Source organism: Pseudonaja textilis, chromosome 11 (assembly GCF_049901715.1).
Source record: "Pseudonaja textilis isolate UNSWEBS1 chromosome 11, rPseTex1.2, whole genome shotgun sequence".
Classification (NCBI taxonomy): domain Eukaryota; kingdom Metazoa; phylum Chordata; class Lepidosauria; order Squamata; family Elapidae; genus Pseudonaja; species Pseudonaja textilis.
The window spans coordinates 14,337,919-14,361,508 of record NC_142000.1 but is presented as its reverse complement, the minus strand read 5'-3'; the positions used below and the strand labels follow the sequence as shown (position 1 = coordinate 14,361,508).

General features: G+C 37.2%; 1 protein-coding gene across 2 annotated transcripts in view; it reads left to right on the top strand.

Moving 5' to 3' along the window:
• The window catches only part of ZNF536 (zinc finger protein 536), a 322,579-nt gene that overhangs the window by 180,863 nt on the left and 118,126 nt on the right, over positions 1-23,590 (top strand). For both annotated transcript variants that reach the window (XM_087940650.1, XM_087940651.1), the window contains exon 6: positions 1,830-3,392. In XM_087940650.1, coding sequence (XP_087796776.1) covers positions 1,830-3,392 — 1,563 coding nt within the window. The remainder of the gene's footprint in view (positions 1-1,829; positions 3,393-23,590) is intronic.

The following is a 23,590-nucleotide window of genomic DNA, read 5'->3' as shown; positions in this document are numbered from 1 at the left end:
GCTGACATTCTAGGAGCTGCCTTTCCCACATTCTGGAAGGCCATAACTGAAGGAGACAAACACATTTGCACAAGTATAAAGAGCCATGGTGGTGCAGTGGTTAGGCTAACTCTGCCTTCCACTGCCAGGAGTTCAATCCTGACTGACTCAAGGGTGGCTCAACCTTCCATCCTTCTGAGGTCAGTAAAATGATTGTGGGGACAATATGCTTACTTTGTATATTGCTTAGAGAGGACTGTAAAGCACTATGAAGTGGTATATAAGTCTAATATATACATATGTATGTATTATATATACAACTCAATACAGGGAAGTCTTAGGTGCTCTCTAACCTTTCTTGTTTTCTTGCAGACGTTTGATTACCCTAAATAGGTAACATCATCAGTGCTAGTAAGGACAGTAACAACTCAATAACATAGCTTAGTTATGTTATGTGTGTATTTATTTATTTTATTTTTTACTTGACATGGGGACAGATGAGTGAAGTAGAAAACAAAGAAACAACGTTAGGCTACGCAGTTCACAGACGGCTTGTCTTAATGCTTAAGTCACTTCAGAGAAGAAAGAAATGCCCTTGTTATTAGATTGCTCAAAAAAAATAATTGTTGTTATTGACAGAACACCATTAAAAGAAGCTTCTAAGACTGTCAGACTGCTATCTGTTTCAGTGACAAGTCCAGCAGTCATGTCTTTAAAGAATAATTTGATAGCCGCTTAAGCAACATGCCTATAGATTCACATTCCTGTTTGTCTACCCTGTATGTTTTCTTTTGGGGGGATGTGTATGAAATATATGTTCTGGAAGACCCCTACATTTCTTTGAAATCAAAATCAAAGAACCATATAGACTTTGCACTAAAGTAAAATGTAAAACCACAAGTGTCATATGTATTTTAGAATGCAGCTTAAGCCAACCCTTTCTCTTTGAAATAGGTCTTATTATAGGTAAATTACAGATTTCACCACTATACAATAGAAGAATCATTAGTGCAAATTTAAAGCATTGCAAAAAAGAACAACAGTAGATAATATTAATTGAAGGGCAACAGAATCTATTCTGTACCTTTTTATTACTCCTTTTCTCTTTAATTTTTATCAACTACCTTTTATCTTAACTATATGTTCTTAGCCCGATGCAGTTGCAATGCACTAAAATTGTATTAATATTTTATAGATACCATATTTATAGTTCTTTATTTGGAAACAATGCAGCAGGTCTGCAGATCCCTGAATCCTTCTGGAATGGTGCTCTCCAAATAATGATAAATTACTTGTGCAGAATGCCATTTGCTAATTATATCCATGATTTACTGCAGAGCAAGACTTAAATCATTCATTTCAGTCTTGCGTAACAGTGCCATAAAATTTTTAGGTTTAAAAATGGTTTCCATGTGTATAATTTAAACAAATTTTAGTGCTATTGTATACAGAAAAACATTGTAGTCATCCATTTGTTACATACTTTGTCTCTTTCTCTCTCTCTCTCTCTCTCTCCTCCCACTCACTGCCCTCTGCTTGTACTTTTAATGATCACGGTGTGGAATGGTGTTGCTTCCTTTTCATTATCATAGTTTCTAATTCTACAGCAGCTTTGGCATATTAGGTTAAAGAAGAGATGGTTGATTGTGTGCTTATAGCATGTCAAGCTTGTAGAAAGCTGTTTAAAAGAGGGGAGGACCTTAAAATTTTAATTTAATATTAAGGAAGAAATTAGCTGGGGGGGCGGGGGGGAATGGTTCACAGTGGCCATTATTGTTGTAGAAGTGTAGAGTTCTTGTGTTTTGTTTCATTTTTTTTCCTCCAGTAAATTTGCCTTTTGATAATTGCAGGTGAGAAGCCTTACAAATGTCCCCACTGTGATTATGCTGGTACCCAATCTGCATCATTGAAATACCACCTGGAACGACACCACCGGGAGCGGCAGAATGGCGCTGGATCACTTTCTGGACAGTCTCAAAGTCAAGAGCACAAAGAGGAAACATCCAGTAAAGGGTCCATGTTTGTGAGACCTGAAGTATTGAGAGGAGCTTTCAAGGGTCTTCCTGGCATAGATTTCCGAAGTGGGATGGGATCTCAACAGTGGTCACCAGGAATGCTTTCCCCAGGAGATCACCCAGGTCATTCAGCTGGAATCTCCTCTGAGGTTTCTTCCGATAATATGAAGGACACACCTTCCAAAGGGACACATTTTTCTGACCTGGGCCGAGCATATCATAGTATGGTTGGAAATGCAGTAAACTTCCAAGGGTCTCTTCAGGCTTTTATGGACAGCTTTGTCCTCAGTTCCTTAAAGAAAGAAAAAGAAAAGAAAGATAAAGTCCTGTCCAGTTGCCTTTCTTCAAAACTGTTGGGTTCAGAGACTAGTGAGGAAAAGGTCCCCATTAAACAGAGAAAAACAGAAAAATCACAATATGAACCTCTCGATCTCTCTGTCAGGCCAGATGCAGGCACTCTTCCAGGTTCATCCATTACTGTTCAAGACAATATTGCGTGGCATGGCTGCTTGTTTTGTTCCTTCACAACCTCTTCTATGGAACTGATGGCTCTTCATCTTCAAGCTAATCATTTAGGCAAAGCAAAACGTAAAGATGGTGCTCTAGGATCAATTAGAAATGGTAAAGACCAACCTAGAGAGGTGGTGGCTTCAACAAATAAAGCCAACCTGCTACCAACTTCTTTACAGTCCAATAAAGATTTAGCAGTTTCAAATCTGATTGCTCAAGTGGATGCTTCTGAAAGGATGACCCAAGCATCCAAGGATTCTCCTGGAGAGCAAAAGAATTCCTCGTGGCCTGGTCACGTGGACTCTACCTTTTATAATTTTGCAGCTGACTTCTATAAGCAATTTGGCGTCTACTCTGGCGTCAGTGGAGCACACAATTCTTGTACCACTGCGGACATGGACCTCAAAACCCATTCTGAAGATGACCCACTCATGATGCTTTCTGACCCCATCAATAAAAATGCTACTGATGACCTGTCCGACATTGCATCCTCTGAAGATATGGAGTCTTCCAAGGAAGAAACTATTGATGAGGATGACCTTGAACCCGAATCTGACCTTATGAACCAACCCTTGCCCAACCCAAGCAAAGATAGCAGTGACAGAGGAGACAGCCTACCAAGCTCCATAGCCTCCAAAAACTCACAAGGACTCATTTCTCCTTTGCCATCTTCTGAAAAGCAATGGCACACTTTGAATCTGCTTTCCCCCCAAGAAGCCGCACAAGTAGTCATGAAACCTGAACCAACATCAACCCCACAAGTCCTGGAGAAGCAAGTAAACATGCTGTCGGTCCTAAGAGCCTACAGCTCTGATGGCTTAGCAGCCTTTAATGGACTGAGTAGTAGCACAGGAAGTAGTGGATATATCAAGAGACCTGACTTGTGTGGTAAGTTTTAGAATCCTTCTTTCAGACCATTTCAGAAAAAAAGAACCCCATACAAAGTGACTAAGAAAGTTTAGTTATATTTGTTAGAAAATTTGGCTTTCAAAAATGTCTAAAAATGATGGGATAAACGCCTTCTTTGTTCTAGAGCATGGACCTCTGTTGACTATAAATGGTGCTTCTGTGGAAGAGCGTGGCCTTTTAACTGGTCCAGGCAATTCAATTAAAAAAAATTACATTCATGTATTTTTTAATTAGATTAGCAGTTATATAAGAGGATTGTATTTATAATATGTGATTGGGACATTTGCTGCTTCAATGTTTTAGCATTCTGATTTGGTTTTATTTTTTATTTTATTTTTTTAAACTGATGTGGTAACTTGCAAACTTTTCAGCATCTGAACTGAGGAAAAGACACTGGACACTTTGTTAAGCCTTAGCCAAATGTGCTTCCCCACCCCCCACACACAAATTTCTTTATGTTATATAAGGGTGTAACACTAAAATAATAATAATCCAGTGAGCTCTCCAATGTGTAGTTATATTTTTATAGGGAAATTTTGAAAGTCCTCATCAGACAGTCTTCATTCATTATTTTCAAAAATTAAACCACTTACTGTTTCAGTTTTCTTATTGGAAATAGTGTGATCATCAATTAATACAATGGATATGATAGACACATGTATTAAATTGAAAAAAATCCAAAATCATAATTATTCTTGAGTATATTTATATAGTTACAATTTTGCAGTAAGGTATGATTTTTGGAGTCACCAAATGGCAGGATATTTTTTCCAGATTGTCTAAGTATATGGGGTCAACAAATTGTCTAGCCAGAGTGAAGTAGTTGAACATGTGACATACACACACGATTGCCATGTAGTTTTGGCATGATGGATTTTGATTGTGGGCAGATTTGGAAGTTGTTGTGGTTAAGAGCCACCACTTGGGGACTCCAATATCCATAGATAAATTTAATACCATTTTTATTCATTAGTTATTTTAGTTAAAGCTTCCCCCCCCCCGCTTTGATCACCATATAACCCATCAGCAAAGAAATAGTCTCATAGTCCTCCTGGAACCCCTTCTGATGCAAAATGACACAAACATGGAGATCTGAGGATTCTATTAATCCATCTTTTAATATCTATTTTACACTCTTCAAGAACAGAAAGAACTGCAAAAAGTATGAGTCAACATTCCAATTGTCCCCAGTTAATGGTGATTGTCACCGCAAAACAAGTGATAATTTGATGTTCCAGCTCCACTTCGGAGATGGTTGAGGAGCATATAAATGCATTCATAGTTTTGCTAGATGGATACCACCCCTTCTATCATGAAAGGAATGCTTTGAAGACTAGCTGCACATGCCCTGAAATGCTTCAGTCAGATCCAAAATAAATTCTGACAGCACTGCACCAAGAAGAAAAAGTCTTAACAAAGCAAAAGCATATAGTCTTAAGTTCATCTAATGAGCCTCAATGAGTAACCAGCTTACAAATACTATGGGTTGGTGGAGAGGCACCAACCCATAGATTATGCCATTCCTCTCAAGGTTATGATTCACAAATCCACACCCTTCAAACTGCATTCAAACTCAAAAATATACCATGGTATTTGTTCCAAAAATGTGACTCCCCCATCGATTTCCTAAATTGGAAGTTATTCCATCAAGGGAGAGGTCTCCATGATAGGAAAAAAAAAAAAAGGAATTAGAATTGAATAAATGCAGGAGAGGTTTCAAATTGGTTTCCCCTTCTCTGATTCTTTATTTTCCACTTAGAAGAATAAATAGATCAAATGAGACATCAGAACTGGTCCTTTGCTATATATCTGGCAAGGATGTGTTCAAATTCACCCACGAGTATTATTTTTGATTTAAAAGGGAGAGAGAGAGAGAGAAAAAAAAACGAGCTTCTGGATTTTTGACATTTAAGGCATCAGGTCATAGATATATATAGTTTCAAGAATTAGCTGAAGCTACACATTGCATAGACTGAAAGTGGGTTGTATTCTTGAAACTCAGAACCAATAATGTTTAGCATTCTAAGCCTAGAATCCGTAACTATGCAGAGCAAATAATATTTTCCAAATTCTTTTTTCTAAGGGGGAGAGGGAGGAGAAAATGCCCACTGTGGGATTTCTGACAGTTTGAAAAATATTGACAGCTGTTAATGTTATGCAAATTAAAAGCCCCACTTTCTCTCCTTTTAATAGCTATTCTGCCTCATCATTCTAAAAAAAGGGGACTACCCAAAGCAACTAAAATAAGAATGTTCCAAGTTGCTAATTTCAGGGCAAAGTTTAATCTTAGCTTCCATTTAAGTATAATATCCTTTCCCCTCCTCCTCTATATATTTCGCAGCTACTCTCTGGACACGATTATTGTTCGCTCTGATCATAGAAAAGCAGATTGATGGGATTTCCTGATAGAAACCAGAAAATATTTGCTGGTTGGTGTTTTGTGATGTTCAGTGCTCCAAATGCATGCTTCCTCAAAGGACACCTGTTAACAACAGTAATAAGGGACGAACTTTCAATGGGTATTCATTCAAAACATGTTGTTAGGTTTACAGCTAAGGTATAATTTAAATGTAAACCAACCTGGGTCAAGGGGTGAGAGGCAGAAGAGAGAATTACTGCTGTTTGAGTTGAATTTAGAAGGTTTGAAGAAGCCAATCTCTTGGAAGCTGCTAATAGAAGACTAATATCAGATATCACTAAACTAAGCAAATATTTTCATCCACATTCTTTTCAGCCCAATTCCATCAGCTTCTTGGCCAATGGGATGCTAATGCAATTCTTATTGCCTTCCTTTATGACTAACCTAGATCCCATTGTCTTCAAATAGAATACAAACAAAACTCAATATTACTTCACAGTTCAGTAGGGTATTCACCATGCATTTTTCTTGGTATGTATCTGCTGCTGAGAAACATGGGATCGACAGGTTCCTACCCTGTGAAAATTCAGAGCATTCAAGGTGAAAAGGTGTTTTTCTTACCCATAATATTTATTAGATGGAAAGGGTAGGGGATATATTGTAGAATTTTAAAAATAGATTTAACAACTTCTGCAATTTTTTTCCAGCCTGTTAAAAGCAGTTCCATTCTTAGTCACGTGACCAGAAAGGAAGGGCAAAGGAGTCTTAGAATAGAGCAGAGGGCAACATTATGAGCCCTTACCCAACTGTTTTTTCAATAGGGAAGTGTTGGAGAAAATGTTTCCTGGATTTTTTTTTAATTCTTTCTTTCTTTCTTTCTTTCTTTCTTTCTTTCTTTCTTTCTTTCTTTCTTTCTTTCTTTCTTTCTTTCTTTCTTTCTACCTCTCTCCACACCAAATCTGGTCTGGTTTTGTTATGTTTCTGTAGAGTTACTCTACTAAGGTAGTTTCTTTACTTAATTACTCAGATAGTTCCTTTACTTAATTTCTTTCTGACATACCGTTGGGTTGAAAAAAAAATAAAAAGAGCAGAGGGCAGGATTGGGACAAAAGTTAAATTAATGAAATTGCTTTAACTGAATTCAATTCTGAATTTAGTTCAAATTAAATATAGTTAATATAATTAATGATTTCTCATTTGGTGATATTAAAATACAATTTGATAACAATTTTTAGTTTGGGGCTCATATCCAAAACTTTGGGATGGGGCACACAATTATTTGGAATCTCAGGTTATAAAATAGAGGTCTTATTAAATAATATGTGTTTCTGCTCATTTCTACCTGTAGTTGGTGAATTAAAATGTTCCTAATAGTGCAGATCCAGATTATGAAATTCAATTTATATAATAGGGACATTCATTTATTTATATTGGAATAACAACTGGAAGAATGTCTCCCATTCATTTCACCTCGTTCCCCAATTATCTTCATTGGCCCCAAGATTTTAAGCACATACAATTCAATTAATGTGAATGTAATGATGGAATGATCAGTTAGAATACTATCTTTATTAATATTCTATATAGAGAAATAGGCTCACCCCTCAATCATATCCTTTTGACTCCGAACTCAGATAACAATAATAACAAGTTTCCTTGCTTTCAGCATTCAAGTTTTATCTGTACATATTGGGAGACTATAATTATATAATGTATTTGCTGGTTCCATGGGTATTAGCAGAAAATTCAGAAGAAGTATAAGTTACTCATCCAAGCAACTTCATCAGTCAGAGCAAAATTAGTTAGAGAGTCAGAGAATGGTTGGAATGTACCAACTCTTGCCACACCAACTTCAGGGGTTTCTCCCCAAAATGGCTTTCAATATGTCAGTGAAGACTCAATCATCAAGGGAATGCAATGAAACATCTCAGATGAACAAAGGTTGGTCCAGTTGCCAAGTTTCACCTTTAGACATGTTTGGCTTGGATGACTGAGTCTTCATTGACATAACTATGGGTTTGGTTCCAGTGTCATTTGTTAAACTAACTACAGTTTAGGCCTTAGTCTTATATTACATTGTAAAAGAGCAGTTGACCCAAATTTGTACACATACTACACACATGCACACACAGTGTCTTACTTTATTTTCAGCTCAGCATCCTACATCAGGCTCATTAATGGTACAAGGAGTCTATGCTTTCATTCAGTTATGCTTCACTTACATAAATTGTTGAAGTAGCCAGAGAGTTTGGAAATCCAGTGGGACAATTTTCTGTTTGGTTTGGTTTGGTTTTACATTTCATGCAATGAACCTAAAGCAAAAGTTTATTTTGAGTTGGAGATAGATCACTGTAGGAATTCCATCTATCTTGAAAGTCACATTAACATATAATGCTTTTATTGACCCAAAGCTGGCTGTAAGGAATGCATCTTAATTGAAAGATACTTTATGACAAGCAAAAATAGGGTGTGTGTGTTTATGGCGTGTGCTCTGTGTGCAAAGATATGAGAGGCAATAGACTGTGAAGCACTACATACTTCAAATTATGATGTTTAGGAGACATTACTTCTCCACTTCCCACCACTTCCACTATTTCAGTGGAACAACTTGCCTTCGGAAATTGTGGGTGCTTCATCACTGGAGAAGAGAACAGGACAGGCACTTACCTGAAATGATGTAGGATCTCATAGGGGACTGGACTAGAAGACCTCCAAGGTCCCTTCCAGTTCTGTTCTGTTCTGTTCTGTTCTTCCAAAGTATCTTTAAGTGATTAGCAGAACCACTGAATGGAGAATATAGCTAAGTTAGTTGTGTCCTTTGATATTTTCTTGTTATGTTATTTATCTGTCAATGTCTTAGAAACATCTAGAAGGAGTAGGATTTTGTATGTACAGCTCAATGCATGGAAACCTCTGTCAAATCAAGAAACCTTCACATTTAGAAACCCTTTGGATAAAAGTTTCTGGGTATGAAATAACCCACAAAAGTCTGTGAGCTAGGTTGCCTGGCTTGGAACCAAGCTACTTGGTACATCCACTTCCAATCCTCCTCAATAACTTTCTGGTGTTCTTGCCTTAATTAAGAGCAGAGGTGGTATTCAGCAGGTTCTGACCAGTTCTGGAGAACCGGTAGTGGAAATTTTGAGTTAGTTCGGAGAACTGGCAAATGCCACCTCTGACTGCCCCCGCCCCCATCTATCCCCTGCCTCCAGAGTCCCAGCTGATTGGCTGGGTCTTCTTTGGTTGCCCTGCACAGGAGAACGGAGCTGGAAAGCAGGTTAGTGAGGTGAAAAGGGAATGGGGATTTTGCAGTATACTTCCCCCAGGAGTGGGGTGGGAATGGAGATTTTATAGTATCCTTCCCCTACCACGCCCACCAAGCCATGCCCACGAAGCTACACCAAGCCCACCAAGAACCAGTAGTAAAAATTTTTGAATCCCACCACTGATTAGGAGGTTCAATTCAATTCAACTATGCTAAACAGAAATAGCAGTATTAGACAACCTGAAACACACATCGGAACTTAAATTGCTGAAGGCTTACAAAACACTTGTTTTGGCAAAATAACTTACCTCCAGACTTCCAGAAGTTGTGAATGCTCCAACACTGGAGGTTTTTAAGAAGAAACTGGACAGCCATTGGTCTGAAATGGTATAGGGTTTCCTGCCTGTGCAGGGGGTTGGACTAGAAGACCTCTAAGGTCTCTTCCAACTCTGTTATTCTGTTAAAAAGAGAAGTATACAAATACAGATACTATTTCATTGCTTGGCTGAGAGCTGTATTCTATATCAATTTGGGTTTTCCCCCAAGGGCTTTGGTTGTTTGAATTTTCTTTAACCACTGCTACAAATAAGGCTTCAATAAGAAAATAAAAGGTTTTGATCTTCCCTAAAGATTTTGATTTAATCCTGCAATTATAAAATTAAACCTTTCTTGGGGAACATTTTGTTGCTGTAAAATAGGCACCCTTTTATGAGAACATAGACTGCTGTTTAATTGTTCTCTTCAAAATTATTCAGATTGGTGGATGGTGCCATTAATACTGTTTTGCCTCTATGTAGCTCCAAAATAAATTTAGGTACAGCTATATAAAGTCAAGGATTTCCCTTTGACTACACTTATTTTAGATAAACAATCAAATTCTTCCCTAACTTTTGACCTGCTGTATTTTCCAAACTTTCAGTGACAGTTGGTGCTATTTGTAAAATAACCTAAATTTTCTGAATTAGTCATTGATGCTCATTTCCAAGTTATCATAGTCATACTTTCTTCCATTCAATATTTCTCTAATTTTTTTGGAACCATAGTTTGATTCCTAAAAATATCTGGATCCAATTTGACCGGAATTGTGGTATCAAGATGTGACTTTCTTAATAATAGAATAGTTAATAATTCATTTTAGGACACATTTTGGTTTATATGATGACAACTTTGTGGCTTTACTATATATTATTGGTCCGCCATCCCAGATAGCACTCTTATCACATCAAGCAGGTGTATTAAATAGAATATTGTGTATTTCATTCAGTATCTGCTGACTACTTATTATTTTAATTAATATTATGAATTGGCATTCAAAATTGTGTTTCCAAGGAAGGAGGGAGATGCGCCTAAACATTTTTGCCTTCATGAATCTCTTTCACAGCACTTGGTGTTGACTAGCATAAACTTAATAGATCCTTTGTTTCTTTGAGAGCTGCACATATTGTACCTTATAGGTTTTTCTTTTACATACATACATACATACATACATACATACATACAATGTAGTGCACCAAAACCTGAATACTATAGAGTCTATAGGGATACCCAATTTATTATAGATTAATGCTTTTGAGAGATTTTCCTGTTCCATCTCTGAGGTTGCTCTGCATCTAGAAATTAGCAGATAATATCACAATCTGCTTCTACTGACTAATATCCCAAACCTGATGTGCCTTTTTAGACAATTAGAGCCTACCTGATTATTTTTGTCTGTCATACTTTTTTCCCCCCCTTCTGATTCTTTCGTTTCTTCTAAACTTTATTCCAGCATTCCACAGTTTCCAAAAGTGAACATTGTTTGCAGGAGCATGGTAAGGTATACAGATTTTCATGTTAAATTTAAGCCACAAGAAGAATTAGTAAAGGAGTAGTGAGCAAGCTTGTATTATTTCAGATCTTAGTATAACACTCTAGGGAAAGGGCAAGATTCAATAAAATCCATACTCTTATTACTGAATAAGGTATCATGCTTAAACTGCCCTCCAACCAATTTATTTTAGGAATATTTTACTTGAAGTTTTTTTTAAATAGCAAGCATAGATTCACACACACAAAATCCCTTTTTCCCCCCAAGAAAGAGATTTGTGCCTTCAGTGTGCATATCTAACAGGCAGGCACTTTTGTGATCCAAATGTCACTCTTGGTGTATAATGCTGGATAAATGTCCCCCTGGAGAAAGACCCATGTGTGATCCATCACTTTCGAGTGTACACATACACACTCATGAATATATTTCCCATCTTCTAAGAGGCACCTTTATTTTTGCAGAATTATTCACCATTGGGAGAGATTTTGATGAGACCCTTGACTCTTAGCCAACTCCTTGAGGTCCTCCTTCTGACGCAAGTTTCTTTGTTCCTCATGAAGTTGCTCCTTGTATTTGTCTAGGTCAACAGAGACCAAAAGTTGGCTCCAAGTCTTGGGCCTTCAGCTGCTGTTGTAGATAATGCATTGCTATTTGCGTGGCAATATCCAACCAAACTCAAATGGCCTTCCTCCTTTTTTAATTAAGTTGAATGCCAACAGCCCAATGAAGTTTGCACTCCTGGATAAAAGGGCCAATCTGTGTCTAGCGCAGCCTTTGCCAAATGGTTCACTAGTCATTTCAGTACAAACAAATGGATGGTGTCAGTAAGTCTGCAAACACTGTTGACATTTAGCCTTGTTTATGTTACTTTCCTTTTTGCTGCACATTTTTGGCTCGAAAAGCTACTGTCAGAATCAACAGTGACTTCCTAGCAGAGAAGCCAAGCTTTCGTCCGGGGACGCTTCTAATATTGGGGAGGTTTGACTTCACCATTCTTTAACATTAAATACATTTTTGGCTATCTCAAGTTAGAATGCAGTGAGTCTTCTGACTTCAAACAAGACAAATATCAAAGTTGCAATGTTTGGCTATGGTCAAAAGCTTCCCTGCTTTTTCCAGTTCAGAACTGGGATGTTCACTGGAAAATCCAGCAAATGTTTTTTGTCCCAGTTTACAGAGATGGATATGCATCTTTCATACAAAATAAAGAACATTTTCATTATTCTGTAGTTATTTAGAATGAGAATAAGGGACAAGAAGTTAGAATCAGGTTCCATCTCATCATAGTGTAAGTCTAGGAGCTCATTTGTTGAAGCCATTTGAAATGCAGAAAAAGGAACAATTACATAAAAAGAGAATCCAATATTGTAATAAATGATGGTGGTTTGATCAAAACAATTTCTGTACTTTCTGAGCACTCATTTATTGGCAGTCCTTGTGCCTTCCACTTTCAAACTGTAGTCACTTCTAGATAGAAGTGTAGCAACCCCATTGCATCCGGTTCTATGCACGAACAGCTACTAGTATTCCTTTATATGCCACTCAATTTTAAGACCATGCTCCAACACAGAGGTAGATAAGAATATAATGCAGTAGGTGTAATCTGATTTCTTGGGGAATTATTATGACCAAAATATTCAATATTTTAAGACTACGAACTCAAGCATCTATGTGTGATTCAAATTGCAGCTATGAGATAATGAAACTGAAGATTTTTAAAAAAGTTAAATTTCAGACAATTCAGCAACAATAATTTGTTTTTAGCATTCTGGATTATTCCGCTATAGTCTTTCAAAGCAGGATCAAGGCCAGTTCTTCAAAATATGGGACACATATCTCCAATCCAGGGGAGTCCAATCGTGGCAACCTTAAGACTTGTGGACTTCAACCATTCTGGGAGTTGAAGTCCACAAGTCTTAAAAGTTGCCAAGGTTGGATACCCCTGGTCTAATCGAAGTGTACCAAAAACTGAGAAACATTGGACCTTGATCTAATTCTTTGTTCTTTTAGTTGCAATACAATTATAAGTATTTACAGTACTGTATTCAAACCATAGTTTTGTATAACTTAAATTGTTTTCATGCTAAACCACAAATAGCATAAAATGTAGGCTCTAATCTATCAGAAATCTATTCATGTGTATTTCTTATTGAAATCAGTAGGATATTCAGATGTGTGGAGTGAGACTGGAACAGCAGTTATTCAACATTATAAAACAGTCACATGTCATTGTTTTGATCTGAATTTTTATGTCAGATCCCAATAACTTTTTTTTATAAAAAAAAATAAGAACAGCTATTTTGGATTTCCTTTTATTCTTGTAAAAATGTGTAATCTTGTTGCATTTCTGAATTGCTGCTTTTTTTCACCCCTTCTTGTTCCTAAATTATCATGTCACTTGGCACAAGTGTAATTATACCTGTTGCTCTGTTAACTCTTTAAATCAAAGAGGAATTTCTATATATTTGTCAGTAGGAATTATAATGTGTGTTCACTATAACATGTAATTGCAGCAATACGAAATGAAAGGGTTTGTATATGTTCTGTAATGTAGGCATATGAGTTTAGAAGTATGGATTTCCATACAAGTGAAAAGTTTCCTTCCTTTTTAAAAGGTTATTTATTGTCATTTCTACTTCAGTTTGAACTAGTTTCAAATTTTGTAATACTTTAGGAGGGGAAAATGATTGTAGTTATCTTTTTTCATATTCTTTTGAGAAATGCTTCCAGTTTAATATGTTGAGTACTGGATATTTTTTTTTCTTTCTTCAAGAAATGACAGTGAAATTCAATGAATAACACACTGACAACCACAGTTTAAAAACCTGTGATTGAAGTGAAATGTGTAAACTTCTGCTGGGTTATCATGTGCTTTGAAATAGAGTATTGTTGGAAGTAATTAGAAAATATATTAAGGTTTCTTGGTAATGAAGGCATGTAAGTTTTAATAATTGTTGCTTTCTGAATAAGTGTCACACTTTATCTTTAAATGTATATGGAGTTCCAAGTTAGGTCATTTCTGAATGGAATGTAAAACAATACTAAAAACAATGCTTCAATAATTTATCTTGGTGTTGCTAATAAAATTAAAAAGCTGTTAAACATTAGTATAGTTTGGACTCATTTTGTTAATTCACTCGACAGCTGAACTGCCAAAAAACTGAAAGACAAAATCCGGCTTGAAGTCCTTATTTCTTTCTTTTCTTTTTCTTTTTTTTAAACATAAAACTGAGCAGAGCAACTGGTTGGTTTTTTTCCCCCCAACTACCTTGTGTAAAAATTGCAAGCCATCCTTTCCTTTCTTTCTTTTCCTTCACTTTCCTTTCCTTTTTTTCTTTTTTTTCCTTTCCACTTTTTCCTATCTCCTTTCTCTTTTTTCCTTCCCCTCCCCTTCCACACAACTTAATAGCTTAATAATTGATGAAAGAAACCCATGTTTAAGTGGGTCTGAGAAAATGCCTTGGAGATGAACTCTACTTTCATGGCAGGACACCAAGCATAACTGATCAGGACTTAAAGAGTGCTGAAGATTCACGTGATGCCAGATAAAGAGGGAAGAGGCAGTTCAATTCTCCTTTTTTCTCACCTATCTCTTTCCAGGTGTATCCCACTCTGTTTTCTGTTGGGTAACATATTTACATTTTTTTTCCTGGCTGTAGCGGGAGGTACAGTCCAGGCAGAAAGAAGGCAGACATCTACTGCTGATTCCCCATTTCCAATTCATGGGAAATTTTAAGAGCACAATGTCAAATGTTCAGGTTTAAACTTGGCAAAGGTAGAAAAAACATTAATGGTGACAGAGATATGAACCATACTGGGCTACCCATCATGACTGTTCTGTTGGTACCGACAGGAACTCCTGTAGCTTGCCAGAAGAATTTAACCTATACCTCTTATCAGCCTGAGAACTTTTTCAGTGGCTTATCTCCTAATTATACATTTCTGTTCTCTTCCTCCTCCCCTTCAATCTCCTACTTAATGCTGTCAGTTTTGAAAAACATATTGGTAGGTTAATTTTTTAATACCATCCAAACGCCATGAGTCAGGACCTGACATTTAAGTGTTCTGTGTCATACTGAGAAAAATCTGTAGTTCACCAGTTGAACAATTATATTATTTTGGAATGCTTGGAAATATAATACAGCATTTGTGAGATAACTAACATTTATCCAGACTCAGTGTGAGATTGTTCTCTTTCTCTCCCTCTGTCTCTCTGTCTCTCTCTCTCTCCTTCTTTTTCTCTTTTCTCTCTCTCCTTCTTCTCTCTCTCTTTCTCTGTCCCTCTGTCTCTCTCTATCAGTCTCTGTCTCTCTCCTGTGCGTGTGTGTGTCTCTCTGTGTGTGTCTCTGTCTGTCTGTCTGTCTTTGTCTCTGTCTCTCTCTCTGTGTGTATCTCTCTCTCTCTCTCTCTCTCTCTCACTCTCTCTCTCACACACACACAGAGCACTTCCCCAGGATAGCAAACCTTTTACACGAAAACATCCAATGCTGAAAAAAAAAAAAAGTCAGAGGGTTGAAGTTGTAAATAATATCTTCACTTCTCGGTCAAAGACTCTGTATTTTATTGGTTGTAAGAATGACAAGATTATATCCCAGCTGCACAATGGAATATTTGTGTATTGGAGTTCTACTTAATCACATCTGATGCTATAACAACGCAGCTGAAATCAGAACACTGGGTCATGAGAGCTACGTTACCATTGTAAAAGGATCTGATTTTGCTTTTGAAACTAACCCAGAACATTTTTCTGTGGGTTTTTTTTTCCAGTTACATATCAGCTATAAGTGATCCTCATATAGATTTGGCGACATTTTGTTTAGAGATTATTTCCTTAACAGATTTTTTTTTTTTAACAGCAAAGAATAGAGCACTTCTCAGGCTTTGTTGATAAGTATTGCTTTGACAAATGGAAGTCATTGATTTTTCAACTTAACAGCTTGCAGTGCTTTTGAATGTACATTCTAAATTACTTCTTAAAGTAAAGATAACCGATTCATGATGGAAATAAAAAAAACAAATACCTTTCTAAAGACCTTCACTTATATCAACCCCCCCCCAAGAAAAATACCCCAAACAACTCATAAATAAAAAAAAACTCTAATTCTTTCCAACTGAGGAGTTCAAAGAAGTTCATAAACATGTTCACTCTTTTATGACACTCTAGTTCACCAGAAGAAGGATTTTATCCAACTGTTGCTTTTGTATGATAATTTACGTAATCTGAAACATTGGATTGTTTGCAGCAGAATGTCAATACAATGAGCTATTAGAACTGTGCAATAAGTTTGCAAATTTATGATGGTTTGGTCTTCTGTTTCTTGAAGAACGTCTTCCCTTGCCAGGAAATTGCTTTTAGAATTAGGAGGCTGAGTATTTAGATGTAGGGGTGGAAGATCTTTTACACACACAAGGCAGAGGACAGATGAAATATTTCTCACCTAGCTGCATATGGAGGTCCATTCATTTAGTCCAGAGGATTCTAATACAGTTCCCTTGCCCTAGACATTTCCATAAAGGGTGAGGTGGGGGGAAAATCCAACATACTGCAGGATTAGCTCAGATAATCAGAATTTTGAATGCCAAAATGGAGCAGAAATAAGTAGTGTTTGATAACTATAGGACCCTTTGAAAACAAGAAACACTTACAAATTCATTGTGAAATAAATCATAAAGCTAAAAAATCCAAATTCTCAATACTAACCAGGAACTGAAATTAATTAAGGTACACTGGAATTTTGAATCATTTTATTCTTCTCGTATTTTGGCCAGGGTTGAATGTGTTCGGGTGAAATCCATTCAGGCCAGAAGCAATTTTCAGTAACCTCAACAAACATTTCTTCAAAATAGTTGCTTAAGATTGCAGCCTTAATTTAATTCCATTATTCCCATGGGAATTTTTTTTTTCCATATGTGTTTTCAATCTAATATTTTAATCAGGCGGGGTTACAGATGGATTTATTCTTGGAACAGTGTGATATAGTATCTCCCTTCACAAGGTTTTCCGTTAAACAAAATTCTTTTTTTTTTCCAGGAGTAGGATATTTCAAATACATAAATTCTTCCAGCCAGTTTGAATTTTAAGGCATTTCAGAAAAATACAGGCTAATCAGAACACTTGTAGCACTCCAAATACATGCACTCCTTTGACCAGAAGTCACTGGGTTGCCCACTAATGACTCATAAGCACAAGACCTCTGCTACAGCCACTGACCTTTAATTCAGCAAAGTTGCAAACTTTAAATCATTCACAGGTCTCTGCAAAAACTGAAAAATTAGGAGGGAGAAAAGAGAAATTGATCAATTGCTTTGGTCAAGTGCCTTTACCCTACTTTTTCTGTGCAAGATTAATGGACTTCACATCCATGCATGGTTAACCCTTTGTGTAAGAATACAACTTTCTTTCTGATGGAAGCTGACTTGTTGCAAAAATATAAGGTTCTGCATTCCATTCTTAGTTTCTTCAACATTGGAACCCTTCTGCATTTTAAGAACAGAGTGCACTCTTTTGTATCCTTAAAGGTAATGCTTTTACCTATCTAATCGTGTCCAATTCTAGGGAGTGGTGCTCACCTCCATTTCTTAACTGAAGAACCTAGCATTAGCCTAAGGTCTTCCATGCTCATGTGGCCAGCATGACTATATTTTCCAAGGTGCTCAGAATACTTCCTGTCGAAGTGGTTCCTATTTATCTACTTGCATTGGTATGCTTTCAAACTGCTCTGTGGACAAGACCTGGGCAAGAATGGGAGCTCACACTGTTGCACAACACTCAGATCTCCAAGCCAGGCTGTCAGCTTTCCAGCTGACAAGCTCAGCATCTTTAATCACTGAGCCATCGTGCCCACTTTCTCCCTTCTTAGCTGTATGATTATCCCATTAATCACTATTTGAAAGGATGTTTTCCCCCCTCTTAACAGAATAAAGAGTTGGATTTCTCAACAATGGATAATGCAGTTAGTTATCCATATATTCTTGGTGAATTTATGATAAGTTAACTTGAAGTCCATCCCCTTCTATTTCGTTTATGCTGTATTATCTCATATATGTAAGCAAAAAAGATATTTCAAGAAAGACAATTTTAGGCATATGTGGACAACATAATAATCTCCAAAATGTGGAATCACATCAAAGGCAGCAATTAATAAGAGCAAAAATAAAATATTCCATCAACACATCCATATGAGTTACACTCCATTTAAAGATCGAGTATTATTTAATTCTATTTCTACAACTGTACATATAAGGGAGAAGGTAGGATACAAATATCCTAGATTTTAATTAATTAATTAATGCATTCCTCAGACCAAATATGTTGGGATACCCTGGATCATTTTGCTTTCTCGAAGAAGGCAAAACTATAGATGCTGCTGTTCATACTTGTTTCAGGAAAGGACCAGTGTATAAATTACAGTGGGTGATTTTAATGATCATATATGTAACCCACGTAAATATGAATTATAACTTAATTGACAGGAAATGGTTACTCCAACCATGTCAAGCATGTGAACCAGAGTTTTGGTGCTGTACATGGTACCAATTCTTGCAATGAAATTTACATGTCCTCCGAAAGGTGGCAAGGGGGCAAAATTGAAACAGCTACAACCATTTGTTGTGTGTGAGCCTGTCACCCACATGCATTTCAGTAATGGCAAATGGTAAGTAGCCAGCCTATCTCATCTGGCGATATTTTTAATCTGCCTGTATTAGTTGCCCGTATAAATCTCAAGGGGTTTTTATTCTATTATTTTTTTTGCTTTCTAGCGAACCCCAATATGAAAAGGCCAAATGAGATGATTCCTTGAACTTCTTGCAATGGGATAATTTTCAGACTCCTAAAGAAAAGATTGGACAAGGGAAGGCAAGGATACTCCTAAAGCATTCTTGAGCATCACATCATGAAAATATGCAAGAAGACCCTATACCAGCCTGGAAAATTTCATTGAAATTTGGTTCTCCTTTGAAGGAAATTTTGAAAGTAAATAGTCTTTTGCGATATTGGTTGAGAACTAGAAGGCAAAATAATTTATAAAATTTCTGGATGGCACCACTTCAAACATATACTACTCCTAGATTCTATAACAAATATACTTATTCCAAGCATCTACTTCAAAGGAAGATTTGTTTCCCCTCATATAAGACAGGGACATCTTAGATTTGTTAAGGAGGAAGAAAGAGAAGCAGATGGTTACTGTTGTTTTTCTTTGTGGTCAGAATGCAATGTCTTAAATTCAGATTTTTCCTTTTTGTTTGGACTATATAGCTTTATAAAATGGATTTCTGGTAAGACCATTTATTTGCCAAGCTGCTGCTCCAATGTTACTATATTATTTAACTAATGAAGATAACTAGAATAAGGATGTGCTGAGAGATGCAGCCTGTCAGTGTTCCAGCAACCCTCCATTCCACTCAATAACTCCGAGACAGACATCTTCACAATGGTTCCTTTTTATTTGGATGGTAACTGGCAAAACTGTGGAATCTCGAATCCGAAAGTTCCGGGCTTCCTTACAATAAGTAAAACTACAAAATCCATCCCCTGCACCCATCATCGCATCACATGGCTTAATCACCACCCGTCCCAAGTTCAGATTTCCTCTCATTTATGCACAACACAACCTGACCTTGAATCAGAAAAAGAATGTTATTATGTCTAACTAGATAGACTCCAATAAATTCCCCCCTCCCAGGCTCAGATGTGGCAGCGTGGGAGCATCGAATCTCAATATGGCTTCCAAAGCTGACACAGCCATCTTTAGGATAAAGATCTGGGATATTTCATTTGGATATTGTTTTTCTGCTAGTTTCACTGAAACACTTTAAGGAACTTACAGGAGCTTCTCCTATACAGGTAGCCCTTGAGTTACGATCACAATTGAGCCCAAAATTTATGTTGCCAAGTGAAACATTTGTTAAGTGAGTTTGCCCCATTTTACAACTCTTCTTGCTGCAGCTGTTAACTGAATCATTGCATTTGTTCAGTTAGTAACATGGTTATTAAGTGAATCTGGCTTCCCCATTGTCAGTAGGTCACAAAAAAGGGATAACCTGACGCTGCAACCGTCATAAATGTGAACCAATCTGAATTTCAATCACTTGTCCATGGGGGATGCTGCAATGGCCGTAAGTGTGAAAAACAGTCATAAGTCACATTTTTTCAGTGCCACTGTAACTATGAACAGACACAAAATGAACTGTGTAAGTCAAGGTCTACCTGTAGATGCTCGTCCTCAAACCTGTACATCAAGACAAAAGAGATCCCAACATTTTGCCTTCCCAGTGGTTATATTCTCACCATCATCTGCCCTTCTGTTTGTTTGGGGAGATTCCTAGATTTTAATCAGAATTATTTACAAGATAATGGCCCATAGGTTATAGAAAGACAGATGCTGTCTGTGGGAATTTGGAGTTTTATGCCTTGTGCCTTGTACTGCCATTGTGGTTTACAGATGGGATCACAGTAGCACTGGTGCAGTCTCTTTTAGCAAGAAATTTAGAGATTTTTCAGAAGGGTTGGGGCGAGGGGTGGGGGATTGTAAGCTGAGAAGATAACAGAGCCTGTGCTGGTTTCCATATTAAGAAACTTGGAATGTGTAGGAGAAACAGAAGTTTTTAATGCTTCTTAATGCATATTAAATAATATTATTTAATGTTGTTATACGTACGGCCGAGGCTTAATGACATTTCTGGGTTGTACCAAAGCAACCGATGATCCATTAGACAATGGAAAGGTAAGAGCTGGCAATTATGGCTTTGGAACTCAAGAAGCAGTGCGTAATGCAAGACACAGTCATGGTTGGTTGTGAGGAGTGTGAAGTGAAGAAGAGGTACATAATGCAAAGCAGTGTCAACATTTTAAATTACAGGTCAAAAGCTAATAAGTAATTCAAGGTCCAGGGTCTGCGGTTAAGAAGCCAAGGCTTCTAATGTTGTTTTGATGCCATTTCACAGCCAAGTTGTTGAACGACCCAGCTCGCAATGCAGCCATAGAGAATCTGAAACCCATCCTTTTTCAGGAAGTCTGTGCCTTTGCTCCCAGACATTGGTGCTTTGATGCCTTAGGTGAGATGTGTTTCTCTACCTGAAAATATCTTTTCATCCACACAGTGGCACAGTGGTTAGAGTAGAGTACTGCAGGCTACTTTTGCTGACTGCCAGCTGACTGCAATTTGGCAGTTCAAATCCAGTCTTTTCTCTAAGAGCAGAAGCACAGGAGGATATCCTGCACAGAATGTAGAATAACAGAGTTGGAAGTCATCTAGTCCAGGGCTCTCCAACTTTAGTAATTTTAAGACTTGTGGATTCCAAGCTGAGGAATTCTGGGAGTTGAAGTCCACAAGGCTTAACGTTGACAAGGTTGGAGACCCCTGGTCTAGTCCAATCCTCTGCCTGAGCAGGAGACCATTTCAGAAAAATGGTTATCCAGTCCTTCGGTGGTGCAGTCGTTAAAATGCAGTTTTACAGGCTAACTCTGTAGACTGCCAGGGGTTTGATTATGACAAGCTCAAGATTGACTCAGCCTTCCATCCTTCTGAAGTGGGAAAAATGAGGACCTAAATTGTTGGGGGCAAGATACTGACTCTGTAAACTGCTTAGAGAGGGCTGTAAAACGGTATATAAGTCTAAGTGCTATTGCTATTGCTATCTTTCTGACCCAATCTGCACATCTTCTCCAACCAGCCAGATATTTAGTCACATAATGATTCCAACATTTCAAAAAGTCTTCATCCTTGGCCAGATTTAATGTCCTCCCAACAGCCATTACAAGAGGAAGATGGCAAAAGATGCTCTTCAGAGTCTGTGTGTCCATTGATGGAAGAATAACCACATCCACATCTTTTGACTGTCCCTGTTCAACCTGTGTAAAGTCAGTTGGAAATTAGAAATCAAATGTAAATAATTGTGCTGTAGGAAGCTGGAGAGGACCTCAAATGGAGCCTAGCTCTGTGCAGTCACCATGTGTTCATTGCCCAAATGTGGCCCTTGTAAAATTAATTGCCCACCCTGCCTTAGGATATATGGCCACTATAAACTTATCTAGAGTTTTATGATAACTTCTCCTTGAAGAAATGTAACATTTATTTCAAAATCTTTGTAGGCTCCATGAAATTCCTAGTAGAGTTTGTGGAATCATGGTTTGTTGTAAACTTCTGCTGCATGGTCCAGGATTGCTAGAAAGGGAGAACCAATTACTCCATTATTTGGTTCAATGGGGAGAGAGGAGTTGAACCAGTCTTGTAATTCTTGAAAGAACATGAGCTAATGAGAAGTGGTTGAATGTGACTCTCAGCAAGACTCAGCTCAAGGTAGCACTTACAAAACAAGATTAGGTTAGATTGGTGGCATCTAATGTTTTTGGACCTCAGTCCCATTGTCTTAGCTTCTGCCTCTAACAGTGAGACATCTAAACCTGGTAGAGAGAAATCCTTGAAGGTCCTAAAGAATAATTTCTTCTGTGATCAATTACTTCTGTCAGAAAAGGTGGACTTAGTCCCTCCTCCGTGGGTGGGATTCTGGTTCCCCACTTTCAGAGGTCAACAGCTGGATTTTTAGACCTTTATCCTTGTCATTCTCTTCAAGCCAGACTTTTCCTGTTAAAACTTGTTTAAATTATAAACTAGCAGTTAAAAAAAGAGAGAGAGATCATGTGTGTTTCCCATTGAACAGGTTCTTTAGGCTATTATGATAATTAAAAACATATGGTGCCTACATGAGTTAGGGAGAAACCGCAGATGTACAAATTAGCTATTATATAAGGTTCTCTTTTTGTGCCCTAAAGAGAAAGAGAATCAAACCACTAAAGTTTAAATGACTTTTCTTTCTTTCCTTCTTTCTTTCTTTCTCTCTCCCTTCCTTCCTTCCTTCCTTCCTTCCTTCCTTCCTTCCTTCCTTCCTTCCTTCCTTCTTTTCTTTTTCTTTTCCTCTCTCACTTTCTTTTTCTTTCCCTTCCTTCCTCTCTCTCTCTCTTTCTTTTTCTTTCTCTCTTCCTCTCTCTTTCTTTTTCCTTCACTCCCTCTCTTCCTCCTTTCCTTCCTTTCCTTTCCTTTTCTCACATCCCAGAAGGACTACAATATTTTTAAAGGATCAGGTAGTCCTTTTGTTCCTCTTCCTTCAAGTTTATTGGTGTCCACAAAGCCTTTTGCATTTTTTATGATGGTTCTCTTCAGAGACAATGAAGGTTCTATTTATTAAACATTGAATTCAAACTGAAATTGGACCAATGCAACCGAAGAATATTTCTTGGCAATCTATTTTTTTCCACTTTTTAAGTGGCATGTATGCTAGTATTGATTACGCTGCAAATAGTCATTTGTTTTAATTTTAAAAAATGCAGAATTGATTTGGAGAAGGTGATAAATACCTCTAATAAAAAAAATCAAAATGGGGGATTTATAATGATTCTTTCTTAAGTCAATGCTTTAGCTGGACTTAATGGAGAATAAAAGTAGATACATTCAGGAGTAGCCAGAGCTAACAATTTTTATTTTGTTATTTTTGGGGGAAACTCAGCAAGAGTCTCACTATTTTGATAGTCATAAATATATATATTTTTAAAAAAGAAATACTACCTTGCATGAAATTTACCACCTTTGCTTTTCAGATTTAAAAATGTCCACCTGGAATCCAAATAATGCTTATGGGATTATTTCTGCAATTCTAAATCTATAATTTTGCATTTCTATTGCTGAAATATTTGCCTTACTATTTCTTTGTGGCAGTTGTTGTTTTTTTTCACTCATGGCTCAATT